This window comes from Ctenopharyngodon idella, chromosome 8 (genome assembly GCF_019924925.1).
Source record: "Ctenopharyngodon idella isolate HZGC_01 chromosome 8, HZGC01, whole genome shotgun sequence".
Taxonomy (NCBI): Eukaryota; Metazoa; Chordata; class Actinopteri; order Cypriniformes; family Xenocyprididae; genus Ctenopharyngodon; species Ctenopharyngodon idella.
Window position 1 is genome coordinate 19,059,304 of NC_067227.1, and position 22,127 is coordinate 19,081,430.

Consider the following 22,127-nt stretch of genomic DNA (forward strand, 5'->3'; position numbering starts at 1 on the left):
AGGAATCTGATTTTGAGTTAAATAAGTGTGAATAAATACATTTATTAAGCATATAAGTGAGTTAAAATGGCTCACTATTTGGCAGGCATTGCATTAAAGTCGCCCCTTTTATTCATGCAGTTATAACTGCTTATCAATGATTTATAATGCATCTGTAAATGACTTATTAGCCATTAACAAACACCTTTATAAACCCTTTACAATGGGAACCTTAATGTAAAGTGTTACTGTAATCATTTAGGCTATCTTATTCAAAACTATACAGCCTACTATTAAAACTAAGTGGAAACCAATACACAAATATCTTAATACTGATATTCAAAACTATAATGACTCTGCACTACAGCAAACATCTCAAGAAACATGTGAGGTCAATAGCATCATCTCCAGGCGGGACCCACTAACTGCTGACCCGTCGCTCTTTGCCAATATCATCGCTTTACAAACACTTCTTTAGTTAACAAAGTATACATTTAATGCTTACTCTCGCTTTGTAGTCTGTGTGAAGCAGAACACTTTGCTCTTCATCTTTCTTGGCGCTGTAGACCGACTCACGTTGAAGGCTAAAGTCGAGGGGTCTTTAAGGGAGTTAACGAGTAAGCCAATAGTTAATCTTCTCCTGCTGTGCTAAAAAATAATAAAGCAAAAGTAATAAAGTTGGAAACCAAGCGCCAGAGCAGCAGCCTGTGCCAGTGCAAAGACAAGGAAAGGAAACAAGTTTTATGCCGCAATGGACCCGGCAAAGTTTTCCAGGAAGCTCTGGTGCGCGCGCAGAGAGCTCATCCTGCTACTCGCCCCGCTACTCCTGCTCCCGCTGCTCTTCGTTGTGCCGCCAAAGGTAAAGAGTTGTTAAAATTAGTCACATTCTGTTGTGGCCTTTTGAACACAGAGGATTGTTAATTATACGTTACAGCAGCAGAATTATGTCAAACCGTTGATTAAAATAATGTAAATATGAAGATATATTGACCTATTCCAGAAAATATTTTTAGTAGACTAATAAAAGAGCACGAACACCTGTTTCTTAAAGGGATAGTTTACCCAATTACAAATTACAACCTTCATGCTTATGTTGTTCCAAACCTGTTTGACTTTCACTCTCAGAAAACTGGGGCAGTGCCCTTGAAAGGACATCTTTGTACCTTTTTTTTTTTACCCCTTAAAAAGGGGCATTAGTATGTGCGTATTAGAGTAGCAATATGCCTACCTTAAGGTACTACTATGAACCTTTAAAGGGTAAATAAGGCACAAAGATGTCCTTTTAAGGGTACTGACAAGCTTTTGTATCCCTAAAGGTAAAATTTGTACATATTTTTTGATTGTTCTTTCTTCTATTGAATGCAAAAGATATTTTGAACAATGCTGGTAATAAAACAATTTCATTTGCCCTTTGACTTCCATTGCAAAAGAAAAACAGTGAGATATTTCTCAAAATATCTTCTTTTGTGAAAGTCATACAGGTTTGAATGCATTCTTCTTCTTCTTTTTTGGTTGCCTTTATATATACACTGACTGTGATATATTTGAGGCCCCCAATATTATTTGAACACCTATTCATACAAAATGCGTAAACGTCTTTGCCTTTGACAAAAGGTGGCATTTACTGACATGACAACACAAAGGCAACACAAAGGCACTTTTGAAGCAGAAAATTTAAGAAAAAGAGTTTGTTTTGAATGATGAAGCAATATATTGTCCAAAATTAGGGCAAAAGTTTTCTGTTTGATATTTTTTTTGAATATATTCATAGTTAATGAGATTAACACTGCACCCTATACTTCATGCTGTAAGAATAATCTGATCAATAATAAACCAAGAATGAGTTGTTCAAAAGCAAAATGGCCCATAAAAGTGAAATTAGTTGTGAGAAAAGGTCTAGCATCATTTATATGCATATTTATATTTATATGCAAATGCCATATTTCATAATTCCTTCCAAATATGTCAGAAAGTGTATATGATGTATCTGTAATGCAATGTAGGACTTGAGATACTTCCACTTTATTTATCATATTTAATATAATGATGAAGGTCTTGAACTTTCAGGCAGGCTTACACTAAAATAAAAGTGCTGCTCACTCTGAGAATGTGGCTAGTATTTTGCTGATGAACATCTGCTTGCCTACAGAAAATTAATTTCCATTCAGTCACAGTAATCCTTATTAACTCATCCCTTTATCTACACATCCATCCTTTTCTTTGTCAGGAGGGCAAATGTTTGTATGTGGTGCTTCTGATGGCGGTGTACTGGTGTACCGAAGCGCTCCCGCTGGCAGTGACTGCCATGCTTCCCGTGTGCCTCTTCCCCACCATGGGAATCCTGCCTTCTAAGAAGGTCTGTCCACAGTATTTTCTGGAGACTAACTTCTTGTTCCTGAGTGGTTTAGTGATGGCATCTGCTATAGAGGAGTGGGGTCTTCATCGCCGTATAGCACTCAAAGTGCTGAAGATTGTAGGAGTGAAACCTGCCTGGTGAGAAAGATTCTGTCTTAAAGAAGACCTATTATGCTTTTGTACATTTTCAACTTTCTTTAGTGTAATGTTGCTGTTTAAGCATGAAAAAGGTCTAAAAAGTTACAAAGCACAAAATTCTGAACTCCCTGAAATGCCTCGCTTCTTTCAGAAATGTACACATCACAATATCCCTCATTTATATAATTCCCTCCCAAGGCATATAGGCGAGGCCTGGTAGAATTGCGTTAGTATTGTGTTAAAGTTCGAAATGTTACCAATCACAACACACTGGTTCGGCCGATCAATCAGAGCACACTGGGCTTTTCCAAAGGTCGGATCGGGCTTCATAGAGAAAAGAACTACACAGGGCTGTGTTTCTCAAAAACATTGTGAGCTAAGTTGATCGTAGAGACTGTTGGTGCCAATGATTTTATAATGATTTTTAGGCTTACGATGCCTTTGAGAAATGCAGCTCTAAGTGTTACAGACAGACTGGGAAGAGAGGTGCTGCAACAATGTATAATATGTAGAAAAATACCATTTTTTGAACATCCACGCATGAAAAACTTATTTTTATAGCTTTTCTCATCCTAAATATTTATTAATATTAATATTAATATTAATATTAATCTTATTATTTATTAAGTTTTCTCATACACAAAAACTGAACGAAACAGTTAACTTTTATTTTTAATATTAAAGTATTATTATTTAAATTTGAAAGCTTTTCTGTTGTTTAACTGCAGTGCTTTGTTTTAAATGTAATTTAATACTAAATGAATTTCTGTGGATAAATGGTAGTATTTCACAGTGTGATATTCTTTTGATACATAATGTTTTGATACATAACAGATTGATAATTTTATACTTCATCATTTGACAAAGATTTAGCATTTCTTTGTGCCCTGCTTTACAATGTACACAGTGTGTACTGTGTATATTGTCACATTTTATTGCACTAGTTATTGTAGGAATGGTTGCATAATAGTTTATTAGGTTTGGCAGCAGTGACTCTTTCTTTCCTTTCCAGGCTGATTTTAGGCATGATGATCACTTCCTCTTTCCTGTCAATGTGGTTGAGTAATACAGCCACAACCGCAATGATGCTGCCCATTGCTAATGCCATACTGGAAAGCTTGTTTGGAAATCTGGAGACTCTAAAAGAGAACTGCAAGGACAAACGGGACCCAGAGGGTCGGTAGAGTGGGGAGAAATATTGGGGATTCATATTCTGTGTGTTGCAAGCTAATTAGGAAATGACTTATTTTTAAAGTTTTTATGCAATCATGACATCAGCATACTATTAATGATTTATTTGGTCTGAGAATATTTGTTTTATTTTTTGTGTGTGGAATTAACCTGCACACATGACATAATATAGACCCTACAACCTGAATGGAAAAATTTGAACTTTGAACTGAACAAAGCTTTTTTTTGTTGTTGTCAGTTAAGTTTCCTTTAAAGCAAAAATATACTGAGAATCCTTTCTTTATTTTCACAAATTCAGACAAAAGCTTTGAAAAAAAAAAAAACCCCTGAAATTCATTTAAAGTGCAGGCTATTCATATTAGAGAGGTATTTCTAATTAAAAACAAAGATTCCATTGCAGGTGATTCTCAGGTGAAGATGCATGTGCTTCCTTTTGAAAAACAAATACTGACCACAGATGACAGGTGAGTGAGAAAAATTCATTTTTCTTTGAACAAGCAAACTTAAACATCAAACACAAGAACTTGACAATTTGATATATCTAGTTCAGTCATGAAACTCTAGAGGGCACAGGCTGATTGGTCCTTTATATGCAATCTGCAAGCAGTTACATGGCACAAGCTGAGAGATCGCTTGCTCAACATTTAAATAGTCTGGTTCAGTGTTTGCTGTGTTAATATGAAACCCTCCACCTCCCCAGTTCCACCTGCTAGATCTGCTACAGGATTTATGTATATCTATTTTTGCAGCAGCAGCATATCTTGCATGTCTGTGTGCCTATTAGCAGTAGTGATGGTAGAAACAAAGCATTTCGAAACTTAATTGAACCTACTGCTTCCCAAAATGATTCGCGCTCGAAACGCCACACGCGGGTGACCCCTGCTGGTCAGAACAGTGTAAATGCAACGAAAACTGAGCCCAAACATCCATAAAAGCACCTTTTACAAAACAACTGCAAATGTTTTATTGTTAATCAGACCAGTAATCGACTTTTAACTACAACTCTTCCTTTTTATTGTACAAATGTGTCATTAAATGTCTACAAAGGTATAAAACTGATCAGAGATCAGGTAAAAATCATAGACACTAATTCATGGGTTCACAGAGATCATCGGCCCCTAGCGGTGAACTATTGAAATTTTGAAACATTTCAAAACAGTTATGACATAACAAAGCCGCTCTCGTTTACTGAAATCATGCGACTTTGGCAGTTTGATGCCACTGATCTTGAATCTCTCTGAATCACTGCTTCGAAACAAATGATTCGCAAAGGTTTCGAAGCTTCACAAAGCATGTTGAAAGCGCCCATTTCTAATTAGCAGCAAGTCCATACTTGTTCTGCAGCAGGGTAGCAGATGTAGTCCGCCAAGGCCAAATACATTAACATTGACATATTCAATAACATGCTAAAACTATTACGAGAGTTGCCATGATTAAAATAAATTTGCCATTAAAATTCAACATCATCAGTATAATGTGACTTGCAGTTATTGCAGCAACAAAATTAGTGTAATGGTAATCTGGAGTCAATTGTTACAATTTAAGTTTTTGAGCCTTGTGAAAACTTATTAGATCTTCCTTTCTTACTCTTGAATATTAAAGTCTGAGTCATTACTAGGAGATTCTGTCCCCTCTGTAACCTCACAGACCTGACTGGACAGACAGATCAGAGCAAAAGAATCTGGAAGAGGTCAGAAGAGAGGCAGAATACCAGATGAAAGTGTGGAAAGGATTTCTGATTTGTATTCCTTATGCTGCAAGCATCGGAGGAACTGCAACCCTCACTGGCACAGCCCCTAACCTGATCCTGGTGGGTCAGCTCAAGAGGTATTGACACAGACCATTTTCCCATGGTTGCCATGGTAAATTACCATAGTAATTCTGTAGTTGTTCCTTTCATTCTTTTATTCGTCTATACTCATTTGCTTATATCCAAGGTGACTTGCATAAGAGGAATACAACATAAGCAATACATCTTAAAAGTGAAAAGTACTCATAAAAAATGTGCTGCAATTCAAAGTTCCAAATTGCTTTGAAAAATACATGCTAGACAGAGTTCACAGTGAAAGAACAGTAAAAGTTTAACAAGAAAAACTACTATAAGTGCTCATGGAGGAGTTGTGGTTATTTTGTGTAGTTATGAAAATGTCTGATGAATATGTTCAGCTCTAAAATATTTAATTGGCAGGAAATTAGTCTTTTGACAGCACAATGTCTATAATATAATTTGCTAGATGACACCATAGTGCTGTTTTTCCCCCAGTTATTATCTGTAGTTATCTCCATTAACTGTCTCACTGAAACAATGTCAAAGATGAGAATCTTTATTCAGGTCAGGCTTCAGTTTACGGAATTAAATCAGTTCTATCCAAATGAGTACATTAGCTTTAATTAAATAATAAGCATGAAAAGCATTTCATTTATCAGTGCCACTAGATGGACGTCATTTGTTTTTGTGCTACTAGTATACAAAGGTCTATGGCTCACTTTTACTCTAGTGTTTTACTCTAGTTTTGTAATCTACCTTCATATATGAGTACTACTGTGTGTATGTACACATAGTATAATATGTGACACACACAAAACCGTCGGTCATCTGGCAGTGATTGTACAATTTATGTACTGCATTGTTTCAACTAATGTACTAGCAAGAATTTAGGGTGCCACATGCCTTTGAAAAAGCTGTTTATTCAAGCAATTAGGTCACCAACAACAAGCCAGAATGGAACATAGTTTTTTTTCCACTCAGAATTACCACAGCATTTGAGATGGCCGAAATCCCAGCTTCAGTTTTCCCAGGCGATAATGAATTGAGTTTCCAGAATAATTGACCTTTAGTAGCAAGCAAAGACATTGCATAAGATGTGAATTTATTAGCTTTGTAGATCAAATTGAGAACATTTTAATGGACGTATTTGGGGTCTTTTCACTAAATTAAATATAATTAAATTAAAAAAATAATTCTAGGATCAAATAATGTTCATGAAGGAACTTTTAAAAATAGATGTACGGTGGGTTCAAGACCATAAGTGAAAGTGTTAGAAATTTTCTAATTTGATACAAAATGCTGGCACTATAAAAGTTCGTGAAAAACCTAATGACCTATCATGATTTGAGAATGGTCAAAGAACATCTTGTGTGCTTTGGTTTGACCTTTTCTACAAAGTAGTTCACATGATCAGTGTCACAGATTTACCCAAATAACCTAAGAAATAGTACAGAATCTTCTAGTTCTTTGTCATTGTCGTAACTTTTTTCAAAATCATTCTGTTTATTCAAAGGTTTAAAGGAGAGAGAGAGAGAGAAAAAAAAAACAGATTTTGTCTACATAATCTACATAAAACGTAGCTAAAGACTCTAAATGTGCTGCCATCAGGACATAAGGATTGAGCACATATGAATCTGAAAGTGTAGCACCTGCTGTGGGGAAAGACTGGAGAGCTAGTTTAGTGGATGTAGTTTATTGCAGCTCTTGAGCTAGTTTGATCATGACTTGCATGTAAATGATTCATTGTAAGCCAAAACTGTGTCTAGAATCAGATTATAAGAAACAGACATTAACATTTCTTCCTTTAACTTATTGTCTGAATGAGCATAAAGACCTCAGAATGAACTGACTGTCCTCAAGTTTGGCTTACATATAATACATAAATGCCATAAAGTGAGAGATCAAAGGTGCTGTTTTGTTGAAATAAAAACAATGCAGTGTTATGGTTCAACCTTTAGCATTTTAAGGGGTAGATTCTCTGTGAAAAAGCCTTAAGGTGAGCTGTATATATCTCAAATGGAAACGCACTAAGAGATTAATGCAGCATATATTTGTTTTACTTTCTTGCATACTTCAGATGTGATTAGATTATGTTTTGTGAATGTAATGTAGTAACTCATTTGGCTACAGCCTCCAATCATTTACCATATTTCATCACGGATGTTTAATCGGCTGAGAACATGTTGCCTCATAATGACTAGACAAAAAGGAGAGACAAAAGAAGAGCTGAGGTTACACAAAACATGCTTTATAGCTAATATGATCAGCAGTACATGTTTTACTTCTGCATTGGCTTTAAATGAAAAATGTATTAGAATGAATTAGAATTAAAAATAGTAATTAATCTGGTTCTGTAAGAAAAGATAGATCAAGGCAGCACTTAATAGATACAAAACAGCTGACACTCAATTATTCCTCTTAAGGACAAAAAGTGAAGCAAAAAAGATTTTTATATAAGGTGTATAAAGGCCTACTAATAAACACTAAGTATAGTGCATTCGTGACAATTCTTTTCGCAGGTTACCTTTGATATGCCAGTAGGTGGCATGGCAGCCTTTATGAATGAGTCATTGAATCATTTACTTAATTGAGTCATTCGAAAAGGAAAATGCTTCATTCAGGAATAAAAACACCTGCATGCTGCTCGGATACTGGCGGTTTTTAAAACTATTTTCATGGGCGGCACAAAAAAACAGTCAAACTAATTATGTCTTGCATGTTTGTGTCTGCAGCTACTTTCCTGAATGTGACCTCATAAACTTCGGCTCATGGTTTGTCTTCGCCTTCCCGCTCATGCTCCTCTTCCTCATTCTGGGCTGGATCTGGATTGCTTTCCTCTATGGCGGGATTAATACACGGTAAATACACAGTCTAAATGCAGAAAACGACACATGTATAGGCTACTATATCAGGGTTTTTCAATCTTTTATATGCCACATCCTCATGCAAGGGACCCAATCCTAAAATTAAAAGGCAGCTATATATTTGTATGTATAAAGACCCAATTTATACCAAGAAAATTAATATTATAAATGTGTAAAATATTATTATTTCTATCACATTACATTATTGTGTTTTTTTTTTTCTTATTCACTATAGTACTGTTATTTTAATCAAAATATTCAGTTTAATATATATTTTATTATTTTTTATTTTTTATATGTTTTTCTCTGAACTTGTTTACAGACCCTCTGGGGGTCCCTGGACCCCAGTTTGGAAACCCATGTTCTATATTATATATCACAAATGTGTGTCTGGTTTTTTACACAGACTTTGTATTAGCAAACATGATGAACGGGCAGCTGCAGAAGCAAAAGCAACAGCTGTTATTGATGAAGACTACAGGAAATTGGGCCCAATAAAGTAAGTTGTGGAGCCTGCAAAACATATCATAAACACTTGTACTTCCCTGTGTTGTGCTTTCCGACATTAATTTAATTAAAATATCTTCTCCTCTCCTAGGTTTGCAGAAGGATCTATCGCTTTCTTCTTCGTTATTTTTGCCATCCTTCTGTTCACACGAGATCCGAAGTTTGTTACAGGATGGTCGGTTTTCTTCACCAAAGGGTAAGGCAACAAAGTAACAAAGAAATAAATTATGAAAAATTATGGATGTATTATGAGTGTCATATTTTAACATTAGATGCATGTGAGATGAACGCAATATCGAAATTGTCCTATTCTAAAAACTATCAGGTAAAAACGTGAACCAAATATGAGCATTTTGTTTACGTATAGGTTTTTAGAATAGTGGTTTTCAGGTTTTATAGGATGTCGATTCATAGGTTTTGATTAGGTTGACCCTCAAAGATAAACTTTTTAGAAATCTATCACTAAAAAACACAATTCTTGAGGGACTATTTTCCCCTTCAGTTTTTAAGACCATAAAAACAAACAGCTTCATAAAACTTCACTCTTTTAACAACATAATTTACCTAACTAATAAGCATTACAATGTGTCACCTAAATTGAGACAATGTTTGAATGCTGGTTGTCATAATTTATTATTTAATACATTTCACTACTATACAATAACACTATATTTATTCCTCCATTATGTAAAGGTCAAATGCATTTAATGTGTGCTAAAACAAACCTGTGCCATTAGGATTTGTAGGATTTTATCTATTCTTCATGATGAAAAATTTATGCAATTAGGAGTTTTACTGCTTTAATTTAAAAAAATAGTGCTGTTTATATTAATGTCAATCACTGAAATTAAAGATTAATATATTTAACCTTAATATATTTATATAGTTTAAAGTCTAAGCAGGTTTCCACTCAGAAGGAAGAAAATTAGTCAATACAAATGTAAATAAGAGAATCCAACAATAAAGACTTCCTCATCTCCTTTGTTTTTTTGTGGTCCATCACACTAATGCACTTAGACAGAGATTCAAAAATATGGACCAGTTGATCTGCTCCCTCCACTGAGCTAACCTTTCTCTATCTGCAGGACGTCGGTTCATCTTGAGTCATCCCTGAGTTACCAAGATAAAAACACAGCTTAAAGAGAAATAGAAACAGAGAGAACATAATAATGTGTGCATGAGTGATTCAACACCTATAGATGAGAGGAACGTGAATGAAAGCAGAACATGAGATGATGAATTGCTTAGCTAGGTTATGGCAATTACATTGATTCAGTGATTCATATTAATGTGCTGAGATGTGAAATCAGGATTGCTGCTGGCATTAATGTCGTCTGCAAAATTGTTTCGACATTTTCATTTACACGACATATCTTATTTCCAGCTCTGAAAGGCAAAGTTTAAAGTACTTACAACTGTAAGAAAGACATTTGGAGGTTGATTATACCTTTGTAAATGGAAGACTTCATGTTTTCTGTAACGTCTTTTTATAATCCACAATGAACATTGATGATCATCCCCATTATGGATGCAGCCAATATGAAACTAGTATTAAGGTGCAGTCAATAAGTAGGTAACGCTTTAGATTACAGCCCGGAAAGTACTGCGTAATTAAAACGAATTTACAGCGTAACTTTCGATAATTATAGTGTACCTATAAAGTAAGAACATGTAAGTATAGGGGATCAATATGTGAAGTCTTGGGAATAAAGGGGTAACAACCAGGAAAATAACAAATTATTTATACTGTAAGTATTTTAGAACTATGGGGTACTTATACTATTATGATACACAACAATCTTACTTTTGGGAGCAATTTAGCGAGAAAATGCACTGATTTAGTTGTTTCAAGGCAAGCAGAAAGAACTATTGCAATCTTTTTTAATACATGTGGAAATATACATTTGTTTCATGTAGTTACAGGGTAAGTATAACATTGCGGGCTGTAAATTAAAGTGGTGCTTGTTACGCTCTTGTTTCATGTAGTTACAGGGTAAGTAATTAAAAAAACGCAAACAATCTGATATCACTTGGAAACCTTTATTTGAAAAACAACTTATTTCAAAACAGATTTAAAGTTACAACACTTCTTATTCGTTTCTCTTGCTTGGCTTCCTCCTCCTCTTGTTCCTCTTCTTCTTTTTCTTTCTTTCCACTGATGAATCTTAAGAGGGAATACCATGTCATTTGCTATTTTGTATTAAAAGAAAATACAGTACACCCGGAAATGTGCTCACCGTTTACTCATCTTTTACCCTCATGCCATCTGAGATGTATACGACTTTCCTTCTTCAGATGAACACAAAGTTTTTTAGAAAAATAAATAATATCTGGGAATGCTTTATAATGCAAGCTCATGTGTTCCTAAAAGTCGAAGCATCAAACAGCACATAGCAATAACTACAGTAATCCATACGACCCCAATGGATGAATCAATGTCTTCTGAAGTGAAACGATATGTATTTGTAAGAAAAATACCAAATATTTTAAAATTTTAAACTTTCGACCAACTGTCACCTGCGCGTGCCTGAGAGGGTTGAGAGTTCATGCTTGACGTAACTTGAAGCGTGACGTAAGCGTGCCGAGAAACTCACGCGAAAGGTCACGCGGATGTCGGATGCCGTCAGTTTTTTTTATTTATTTTTATTTTTTTTTTATTAATGATCACAACAAAATACACAGAATAACAGATAATGATAATGAGAAACAAACAAGACAGAATAACAGAGACGATAGTTCTCGCGCGAGTTTCACATGAATCTCCCGCGAGAACGTCATGAAAGCTTTACGCACCTCATTACAATATGCTTCGTCGAACTCAAAGTCGACTCTCATGCAGGCAATGGTGACAGTTGGTCGGAAGCGAAAACATGAATAGCCTAAACCATGAGAAAATTTCTGGGTGTACTGTATTTTCTTTTAATGGGATTCCTTCTTAAGATTCATCAGTTGAGAAACAAGAGAATGAGGAAACCAAGCAAGAGAAACAACAACAACAACAACAACAAAAATATTGTTCCCCTATACTTATACATACTTACTTTATAGGTACACTATAATTATCGGAAGTTGTAATTATGCAGTACTTTCCGGGCTGTAATCTAAAGCGTTACCAATAAGTATTCACCCTATTAGCATCAGTGGTTGAACAATTCAAAACAGAAGAGCTTATTTATCTTTAGGTCACACTGAATAATTTCAGTTTGCCCCAATGTTGTTAATTGGAACTTGAAATAAGCAACACTGAATGATGTATAACTGCATTTCCCTGCATGTTTATTTCCCTTCAGCTATGTATCTGACGCTGTTACTGGAGTCATCATCATCTCCATCCTCTTTTTCTTTCCATCCCAGCGTCCATCTCTCCGCTGGTGGTTCGATTCAAGAGGTCAGTGGGTGGTCTATTGATTTTCTGTTTAGTCAGCTGAGAGAATGAGCTATGGACTATGAAATTATACATTTTAAATTGAAGAAACTCAACAATCAATCAATGTTATTAATATTTATAAATAAATCAAGCCCCTAAGACATAGGTTATATTAGGCTTGAAGTTTGTAAATTGGGACACTGTTTTCTGTTGTGTATTTTTGGCAGACACAAACATTGTCAGTACATTCAGTTACCTTAGTAACTTTCCAGTAGCACAGTTTATTCTGCCAGTCAGAAAGGTTTCTAGAACACGTGTGAGCATGGTTAATGTTGAATAAGATGAGGAATGTTAATGATTTGGATTAGTGCGTCTAGAGAGATCCAGCAGAGAACTGTGTGCAGAGAGATTATATTAATCTCACACAAATCTCCCCACTTATCACTGTTTCTTTTACACTGTGTACATTTCTATAGTCTATATTTGGAAATTCAGTTTCCTCACTCTGCAAAAAAAGGCTTTTCTAGTCAAATATTTTTAGTGGCTGGTTGCATCTAAAATTTCTAGTTTTCTTATTAAAAGTTGGTGATAATACTATTTTGTGTGCTCAAATACAAATACATATTTGTATGTCTGCAACTTCTAAGCTGTTTCTGGAGGTGGAACAGCAGTGCAAAGTGTATATTTATACATTTGGCAGAGGCTGTTATCCAGAGCAAGTTACATTCAATGTTTTTATTATTTTATAATTTATCATTGTAATTCTCTTGGAAACTGAACTGATCCGATGACCTTGCCTTTGCTTGGTCACTTGAGCAACAGAAATAAACTGTAGCACTATTGTTGTCACCAGCTTTGCTGTGATGTCCTCTACACGGCTTTCTGTTCATTTGGCGTCTGAAGAGTGAATTTGTAAAGGGTTTTATAACATCATATTTTTGGCTCAGTACATTCAACATTTTCCCTGTTGTTTGCCGAGTATAGATTTTTGTGCTGAACTTGGTTCAGAGGTTGACTCAACATAGTAGTAATAATAAAATGAATATTGATTGATAAAACTCATTTTTTATTTTTTGTGAGTTTTTCAATGCGCTGTATTGTCAATACTTTTTTTTACAGTGTACTTCAAGTTAATTTTACACCACATGTAAAACATGAATATTGTGATAGTAGTACTAAATCGTACTGGTTTAAATCCCTTTGTTGCTCATAGGTATTTTATATTAAAGGGGACCTGTAATACCCCTTTTACGAGATGTAATATAAGTCTCTGGTGACCCAGAATGTGTTTGTGAAGTTTCAGCTCAAAATACCCCACAGATCATTTATTATAGCTTGTCAACTTTGCCCCTATTTGGGTGTGAGCAAAAACACGCCGTTTTTGTGTGTCCCTTTAAATGTAAATGAGCTGCTGCTCCTGGCCCCCTTTTCAGAAGAGGGTGGAGCTTTAACAGCTCGCGCTTCAGTTGCTCAACAACAACAAAGCTAGAGAATCTCACACAGTCAAAATGACGATTGTCAGTAACAGTGTTCAGTCTTACATTGTTCAAACCGGAGCCGGACACTGATGGAGAGACTCAGGAAGAAGTTACAACTTTTAGAATGGAACTGGATGTTTCTGAATAGTTAGTGGATAAATTTATGTAGTTGCTGTGGAGCTGATTCAACTCATCGACTAGCATGTGCTGTCATGTTAATCTATTGTGAAAATCCAGCGTTGAATTGACCCTCGTTTGTGAAGCAGTCTGGCGTAAAATGATGCCATGGTAACAACACTGTACTACACTGGGAAGAAGCTCATTGTAGTTCCTACTAGCCATTTGTTGTAGTCCTTAAAAAGCGATTTCTGTAAAAGAAAATATCTTTCTTTGCATTGAACTTTGAGCGTCGTAACATTGCAGATGTTGTTTATGCTCAAACAGCAACATTACACACTAACTAAAGTTAAAAAAGTGAAATCATAATCAAGGACCCCTTTCAAGGCTGTCAAAAGTGGCAGCATCAGACATTCTGGAGTCCACATTACAAATGAAGTAAAAGTCTACATTTCATCTGCTGCCAGATGTAGCCATCAATTCTATTTCCCTGTGCAGTTCAATAGATGTCAGCAAAATCAGAAGTCATACATACAGCAGTTCCTATAGATGTTTTGAATGTTGAGCAAGTTGTAGAATAGAACTGTCTTAAAATCAATGTAGTGTTTTATATCGGTGGCAGAGATGGTCAGTTGGCTTGAGGTTATAACTAATTTTCATTTCTATCTTTGTCCCCCAGCCTCAAATACTCCATACGTGCCTCTGTTGTCATGGAGAAAAGCTCAAGAGTGTGTGCCATGGAATATTATTTTGCTGCTGGGTGGTGGATTTGCAATGGCCAAAGGCTGTGAGGTACCTCATTATCTGAACTTTGGACTGATTTACAAGCTGGAACTTGACATTACATGGCTAAAAGTTCAAATTGTAATTAATGCATAAAATATTCGAATGCAGTCGATCTGTTGATAATTGATCACTGGAAGGCAATGTTGAAATTAGAACAAATGGAAATATCTGAACATAACATTGCGTCCTGTCAGTGAAAACCCTAACCTTGACTTTAAACATGAAGACTTTTTTTTTTTTTGACAATAGGAGTCAGGGTTAGCAGTATGGATAGGAAACCACTTGCAGCCTCTTGCCCAGGTCCCTCCCGCTGTCGCAGTCATGCTCATCACAGCCTTCATCGCCTGCTTCACTGAATTTGCCAGTAACACGGCCACCATAATCATCTTTCTCCCTGTCATTGCTGAACTGGTACAGACAAACATATAGCACAACTTTATATATATATTGGATGAACAGACAGTGTCTAAATGCCTTTACTGTCACTTTTGATCAATTTATTGCATCCTTGTTAAGTAAAAGTATTAATTAATTTAATAAAAAAAATAATTCTTACTAATTGACATTTATTTTTACTTCACTAAAAATTACATTGGGGTCAGTTAAAAACAATTGCAAAAATGGTTTTGAAAATCTTCCATCGTCATTTATTTGAACATACCACTTGGTTTGATATTATCTATATCATATAAGCTTTTATGTTTTCAAATTTTATAAAATAGAAAAATAATATAGTATTACATTGTACGGTGGCGCATTGCTGCCACATACATATTATTTTTTCCACTCAATTATGTCGTTTAAACAACATCTTTTCTTGTTCAAACAACATATTGTGTCGTTCAAACGACATCTTTTCTCGTTCAAATGACATATTTATGTCGTTCAAACGACATTATCTCATTAAAACCACATATTTTGTGTGTGACGTGTACGAAAAATACCTTTATCTGATCTACAATAGAGAATTTATATAGCCTAGATCAGTGCCTTTATCACACTTCTGCACTCGAAAAGCAGAAGCAAATATAGTGTAAAATACTTTTCGATGCCTGCATCGATGGCAGTGCAGAGTAATGAACACAATATTATTGTTTTATTGGCATATATGCAGTTTCTAAAAGCCTAATAAAGCAAAATTTTATCAGCATTCCTTATTTTCTGGAAAATAACTCGCAACTGATTGTCACATGCACCAAGTCAGAGTTAAGTTTTTGAGAGAAAAAAAATCTCAGATAGGCCTAATTTTCATTGGTGTTTCAGTCGCATTTTATTATAGGCCTACATTCAAAAATAATGTAGCTAAAATAGCCTACCAGTAAACAGGCCTGGCGCTACGGATAGGCTATACAACAATAATGCTATATTGTCATAGACCTATTTATCAAAATAAAACTGATAAATGAAAGTGAAGACAATACCTCATAAAAGGTCTACATTACTTTTCCAACATTTGTGTCATTATTCTTAAAAGTAGCCTTATGTAAATTATGTTTGCAGCTGTAGGTTTATTGGCCTCGATGAGTCTGAGACTCCCGGTCAGAGATTGTGTCTCAGACGGCATTAAATAATTTGTGAATATTTGTAAATATTCGTGGCTTAAACAGCTGGAAAAATGACTGTACTGCAGTTCTGCGGATGTTTTGCCTAGGCAAGGTTATTAGCCTATAGTTAACTAAAAAAAAATAAAAGTATTAAAAATATTTATGCTAATCGAAATAAGCCTGAAATATAAGAAAATATTTAGTAAATAAATATTGGTTGAAAATGATATTTTCAATATAATTTCCTTTTTTTCCCCCTGACCTTCAACCAATGCGATCCTTTCATTAACCGACAAGATTATGTTAAATTAGAATTAGGCTAAACGAAATTAGAATGAAGAAAAAAAAAATCCCAGGGGTTTAGTTTTAGCCTAGGCTATATGCACAAGAAACAACAAAACATGAGAATTCATTGTATCACATGCAGCGCTTCTGTGAACGGAGGAAAAACAAGATAAAATCTTATAAAAGGAATTAATAGCTTATGCCTATATAGCTAGGCATACACGAAATATATTAAATTTAAATAATTAACATATTAAGAAAATGAAAGAAAAAAAACTGCGACAAGTAGACCATGATGAGTTTCGACTCATTTTTGAGAAACAAGTTCACGGAAAGGAATTGCTTGTCTTTATTTTTCAAGCAATGTTATTGTGAGTGTACAAAAATAATAGTTATACCTTCACAGATTCGAAAGGTGTTACTCTTATGACCATAAATGTCTGAGTATTTTAAGTTGTTTCCGCTTTTATAAGAAAATTCAAGTGAACGCGCCGGCGCCTCACGGCACACACAAGGCTCAGTTTTAGCTAGGCTACTTGACATCGCAGCCTGTTTATTGTCAAAATGAAATACAGTCAACCAAATATAGAAAAAGTTACACTGCTCATTTTAAATAGTCTGCGTATAATCAGAGCGTTTAAATAATAAATTATTGCTATAAAAAATAAATTAGCTATAGGCTATTTAGCATCCAAATACATAGTGCATATGAGAACATTTGGATTTATGCCAAATGGGTTTCTATTTCAGTTTAGCTTTAAATTAATTCGTTTTGGCTTGACGTTTATATATTATATTTTTCATTCTTGTTCTGTTTTTCTGAATACCATTAAATTGAAAAGATTTGTAGCGCGAGGGGAACTAAAATAGCCTACGTAGTGGTGCCCCCCTATGGGATTAAAATGCCCCTATTGCAACCTGGAGCCAGGCCTGCCGGTAAAAACGAAATTTTTACAAAAAATATGCTAAACATGTATTTTAGGCTATTTCCATGTATTTTAGGCTATTTCCACAACAAATCCTTTAAATTGTTGTATACAAAATATAATTATAAAATAAACATAAATTATATTGGCATTCATTAGCTAACCTATATTTTAAGCCAAAAAAAAAAAAAAACAGCCTAAAATTGCTACATTTTGTTATAATATTCATTCAAGTTAATTTTACTGCACAAATGCAGAGTTAAAAAAATAATAATAATGTTTAAAAGATTACATGTATTGGAAAAAATATTAAAAAGTAGCCTAAATGTTAGCCACATATTGCCAATCTAGACAAATACAGCCTAAAATAGCCTAAAGTGTGTCGATATTCTTAATGAATATTCATGAATATTAGCAGGTTATTTAGAATGATTAGAAATTAATTCAGTAGGGATTGATATAGGCCTATGTATTGTTCATGCACAAACATTTATTAAATAGGCCTATATCAGCCTATAGCCTATATTTTTTTAAATCCCTCATTTGGGGCTGAGCCCCCCTAACATTGAAATAATCGACCTTGTTCCAAACATGTTTTTGCGCATGTGAAGGATGCTGTTTTGGGACATGAAAGTATTGTTTAACAACATAATAGGCGTAAATATATTTTAACGTCCAAGTGCTAATAGAAACAATTAGATTTGTGCTGAATGAGAGCCCAACAGTTTCGATTTAAATAAATTTGTTTAGGCTTTTGAATAAATATTGTTTGTAATGAATGCCACTATAATTTGTTTATGATTATTTTATACTTTTTATAACATTTTTCAGTCTTGTTTTGTATTGAATACCATAAGGATTTGTTGTGGAAATAGCCTATAGGCTACATGTTTATAGCTTAATGCTTGTGTAATGTATAGCTTAAGACAGTGACATAAAAGACCAAGCTCAGTAAACATCATACTAATAAACCATTTAATAATTAATCATTTAAACCATTTACAAAATTTGTTTAATTGACCAACGTTAAGTGTTTTTTCTCTTATAGAAAACCGTTATAAAAAGCTTAACGTCACTTAATGTAGCCTACTAAGTGATAGGCTATTAAAAGATCAAATTCTGCACAAACAAATTTTTCTGTGTAGTATGCTTTATTAGTACAGCGTTTAATATAGGCTAAATTTTTCTGGACATCGCTCATTGTTTCTACCTTAATACATTGTTTAAATTAATATGTTAGTTAACTAGGCCTACATATGTAGCTATAGGCTACATTTCTGAAATTACGTAACTTGTACAATAACAGATTACTCCAAATTGTAATGTTGACATGCATTTCCTATAAAGCTGCTTTAAAACTATAGTGAAAAGCGCTATACAAATAAATGTGAATTGAACTAATAAACTGATCTAGGCTACAGAAGCTCTATTATAGATCAGATAAAGGTATTTTTCGTACACATCACGTACAAGATATGTGGTTTTAATGAGATAATATGTAGTTTTAACGACAAAAGATGCCATTTTAACGACATAAATATGTCGTTTTTACGAGAAAAGATGTTGTTTTAACGACATAATGTCATTTGAACGACATATGTCGTTTGAACGACATAATATGTCGTTTGAACGAGAAAAGATGTCGTTTGAACAACATAATTGAGTGGAAAAAGTAATATGTATGTGGCAGCAATGCACCACCGTAACATTGTGACCACTTCCATCATATACTTTATTTCCAGGCCATCCGTGTGAAAGTCAACCCACTGTACTTCATGATTCCAGCAACGACCGGTTGCTCTTACGCTTTCATGCTTCCGGTATCCACACCTCCCAACTCAATTGCATTTGCCTCCGGACACCTTATGGTCAAGGATATGGTAAGACAACTACAAAAACACATTAAAATCATTACATCAGAGCACACAGATGTTGTTTTCAGTTGCAAAATAAGACGTGTGTGTAATTTTCACAGGTGAAAACAGGGTTTGTGATGAACATCCTGGGAATTATGTGCGTGTCTCTTGCTGTGAACACATGGGGTCTTCATATGTTCAATCTACACATGTACCCTGATTGGGCAAGACCTTTAAATGGTTCCTTAGCAACTGTGGCTACACATACTGTATCAGCTATGAATATGACAGGCTAGAGAACAACTACAGAGATGGAAATGGACACCCTTACAAAAAATAAGAATACTTCAAGTTAATTTTATTAAGTATACTTAAGTAAATTTCAAGTATATTTTTAAGTATACCTTATGTAGTAAGTATACCGATATCAATGTAATAGTAGTATACTTAAGTGTACTATTTCAATAATACTTGGGAATACTAAATTGGCCCACATTTCATTGTATAAATGTATACTTTTAAGTTTACCCGGGTTTTATTTTGTAGAAACCATAGAAACACCAAAGACTCTTTAATATATTATGTGTTTTATTAGACAGGTGAGCAACTGTTTGGATACATTCATCGACAGAAAACTATTCATGTTATATAGCTCAACACAGTAAGTCTTATTGTTTAAATCTCGTTTTCTTGATTTACAGCGAGTACCATGTTTTACCATGCCTAATATTGATCTAGCTTACTGCAGTGTGCAACAAGTGTCTCATAGCAGCTGCCGAGCGAACGCACAGAGTAGCATTATAACAACTTTCAACACACAAATGTATCTAATACGTTAAAATACCAATGCTTTACCCCACATACGCTTGACCGGAAGAAGCGGAAGCGGCGACTGTGGCATAATAAAAGTTCCGCTGCTCTCGAGACGTGTGTCGTGCTCGTCTCTGATTAGCAATCGCTCCTTTTCCACCAGCTGTAGACATAAAGACAACTCCTCCCATTATTCTGCAAAATCAAGGCGTCATCAAGCTACACCTTTGTTTTGAATAAGCGACCTCTAGTGGTGAAACTTTACATATTGTGCCTTTAACATCATACTTATAGTTTACAATTTATATATTTTTGCACTTTAAGTATACTATTGTGTTCCTGTTTAGGTATTAATTTTTTATACGTGAAATGGACCTTTAAGTGTACTTTAAGTAGATTTGAAGTAAATTCCTATGTACACTACTAGTGGACTACACAAAAATTAACATACTCAGAATTAGGAACATATCTGTTGTCTTTATAAATCAATATTTTCAAACAATGTAAGTTTATAAGTATGTAAAACTATGTGAAAAATAGTATTTATAGTATTTACTTCTCAATCAAAAGAATAATTTATAGGCCAAGAATAATAGAATAATATTATTATAGGCCAAATATACTTTGACTTTTCTGTCAGTGTAAGTCAATTATACTTAATTGTAATTAAGTATTTCTGAAAAGTGCATTAAAAAGTAGACTGAAAGTATACTTTCTTATTTTTAGTTTTAAAGTATACTAATAGCACACTTGAATTAACTTGTTTTTTGTAAGGGCACACATGCATATACATACACATTCAGTCAAGATTCTGTATATACTATAGATATAAGACTAAAAACAAATGGAAAAATTGCTTAACTGAGGGATTCCTGCTGTGGATGGATCAACACTATCATGACCTCACTTCCTGCTCAGCACTGCTCTCTTATGCCTTGATGCCACTTCACAAATTGAAGCAGGAAATTTAAAAATATGTACCATATTTATATATGTAGTTTTAAACTGATAGTAAGCATGTTTTAAATTCAACATGCTGTCAATAAAAATCTCATAATTTTTAATAAATTATCCTCTGCATATTTTTTTAGATTGTAAATTTGTTGTATTAATGTCAATTGTATTTATGTAAAATTTTATTGTATTTATGTAATGTATGCAGTAATTAATAATTATGTAACATTTCTATGTTAAATGTTTATAATCTTGTGTTCATTATCCATAAATCCTAATTAAAGCTTGGGTGCAACAAAATTATGTAGTTATTGACAAACACATACACACACACACACACACACACACACACACACACACACACACACACACACACACACACACACACACACACAAAACTTAACACTCAAATCCATATCAATAAATCCATAGAAAGAAAATATGACAATTGCCAGCCAATGGTGCTATATAGTACTAAAAGTGGTTCTTCGGCACATAATCATAGGGGAACCACTTTAAGTGCTGTATAGTACCAAATCTTGGTGCTTCAGTGGTTCTTCACCGGTTCTTTGAGATGACTGAGGTGCTATATAGCACCGCTACACTCTAAAAAATGTTGGGTTAAAAACAACCCAAGTTGGGTTGAAAATGGACAGACCCAGCAATTGGGTTGTTTTAACCCAGCGGTTGGGTGCCAACCTGCTGGGCAGTTTTATTTAACCCAACTATTGTTTAAAATTACTATATGGCTGGCTTAAAATGAACCCAAAACAGGTTGGAAATTAAAAATCAGACACATAATTACTAGAGGCAACAATAATAATCAAAATAACATTTATCAATAAGCAATTTAATAAATGTTAATTGTTTAATTATTATTCATTAAACATAATAATTGTTCATTTATTAAACATATTAATAAATGTTAATTTCCAACATATTTGGGTTCATTTTAAGCAAGCAATACAGTAATTTTTAAACAATAGTTGAGTTAAATAAAACTACCCAGAATGTTGAGCAAACATTTAACCCAGTTGCTGGGTTTGTCCATTTTCAACCCAACTTGGGTTGTTTTAAACCCAGCATTTTTTAGAGTGTACTGTATACAGAACCAGTTAAGCCCCTGTATGGTTCTTCAGTGGTTCTTTGGGGCGGTTAAGGTGCTATATAGCACCACTGCCGTACAAAGAACCTGTTAAGCC

The 22,127-nt window shown here is 34.4% G+C and overlaps 1 protein-coding gene across 1 annotated transcript; it reads left to right on the forward strand.

Annotated features, from left to right (window-relative positions):
- Positions 1–497: 497 nt before the first annotated feature.
- Positions 498–21,225, forward strand: slc13a3 (solute carrier family 13 member 3). Its single transcript, XM_051901966.1, has 13 exons — positions 498–838; positions 2,207–2,472; positions 3,485–3,648; positions 4,064–4,127; positions 5,311–5,490; positions 8,164–8,289; positions 8,702–8,794; positions 8,894–8,998; positions 12,093–12,190; positions 14,444–14,556; positions 14,800–14,961; positions 19,048–19,185; positions 19,281–21,225. The coding sequence occupies exons 1-13, from the start codon at positions 731–733 to the stop codon at positions 19,455–19,457; spliced, it is 1,794 nt and encodes a 597-aa protein (XP_051757926.1). The 5' UTR covers positions 498–730; the 3' UTR covers positions 19,458–21,225.
- Positions 21,226–22,127: the final 902 nt, after the last annotated feature.

Excerpts from the sequence above, each read along its gene's own strand:
- slc13a3 (XM_051901966.1), top strand. The coding sequence starts at position 731 with ATGGACCCGGCAAAGTTTTCCAGGAAGCTCTGGTGCGCGCGCAGAGAG. Across the intron at positions 2,473-3,484 it reads GTAGGAGTGAAACCTGCCTG|GCTGATTTTAGGCATGATGA; the intron begins GTGAGAAAGATT and ends TTTCCTTTCCAG. Across the intron at positions 8,999-12,092 it reads TCGGTTTTCTTCACCAAAGG|CTATGTATCTGACGCTGTTA; the intron begins GTAAGGCAACAA and ends ATTTCCCTTCAG.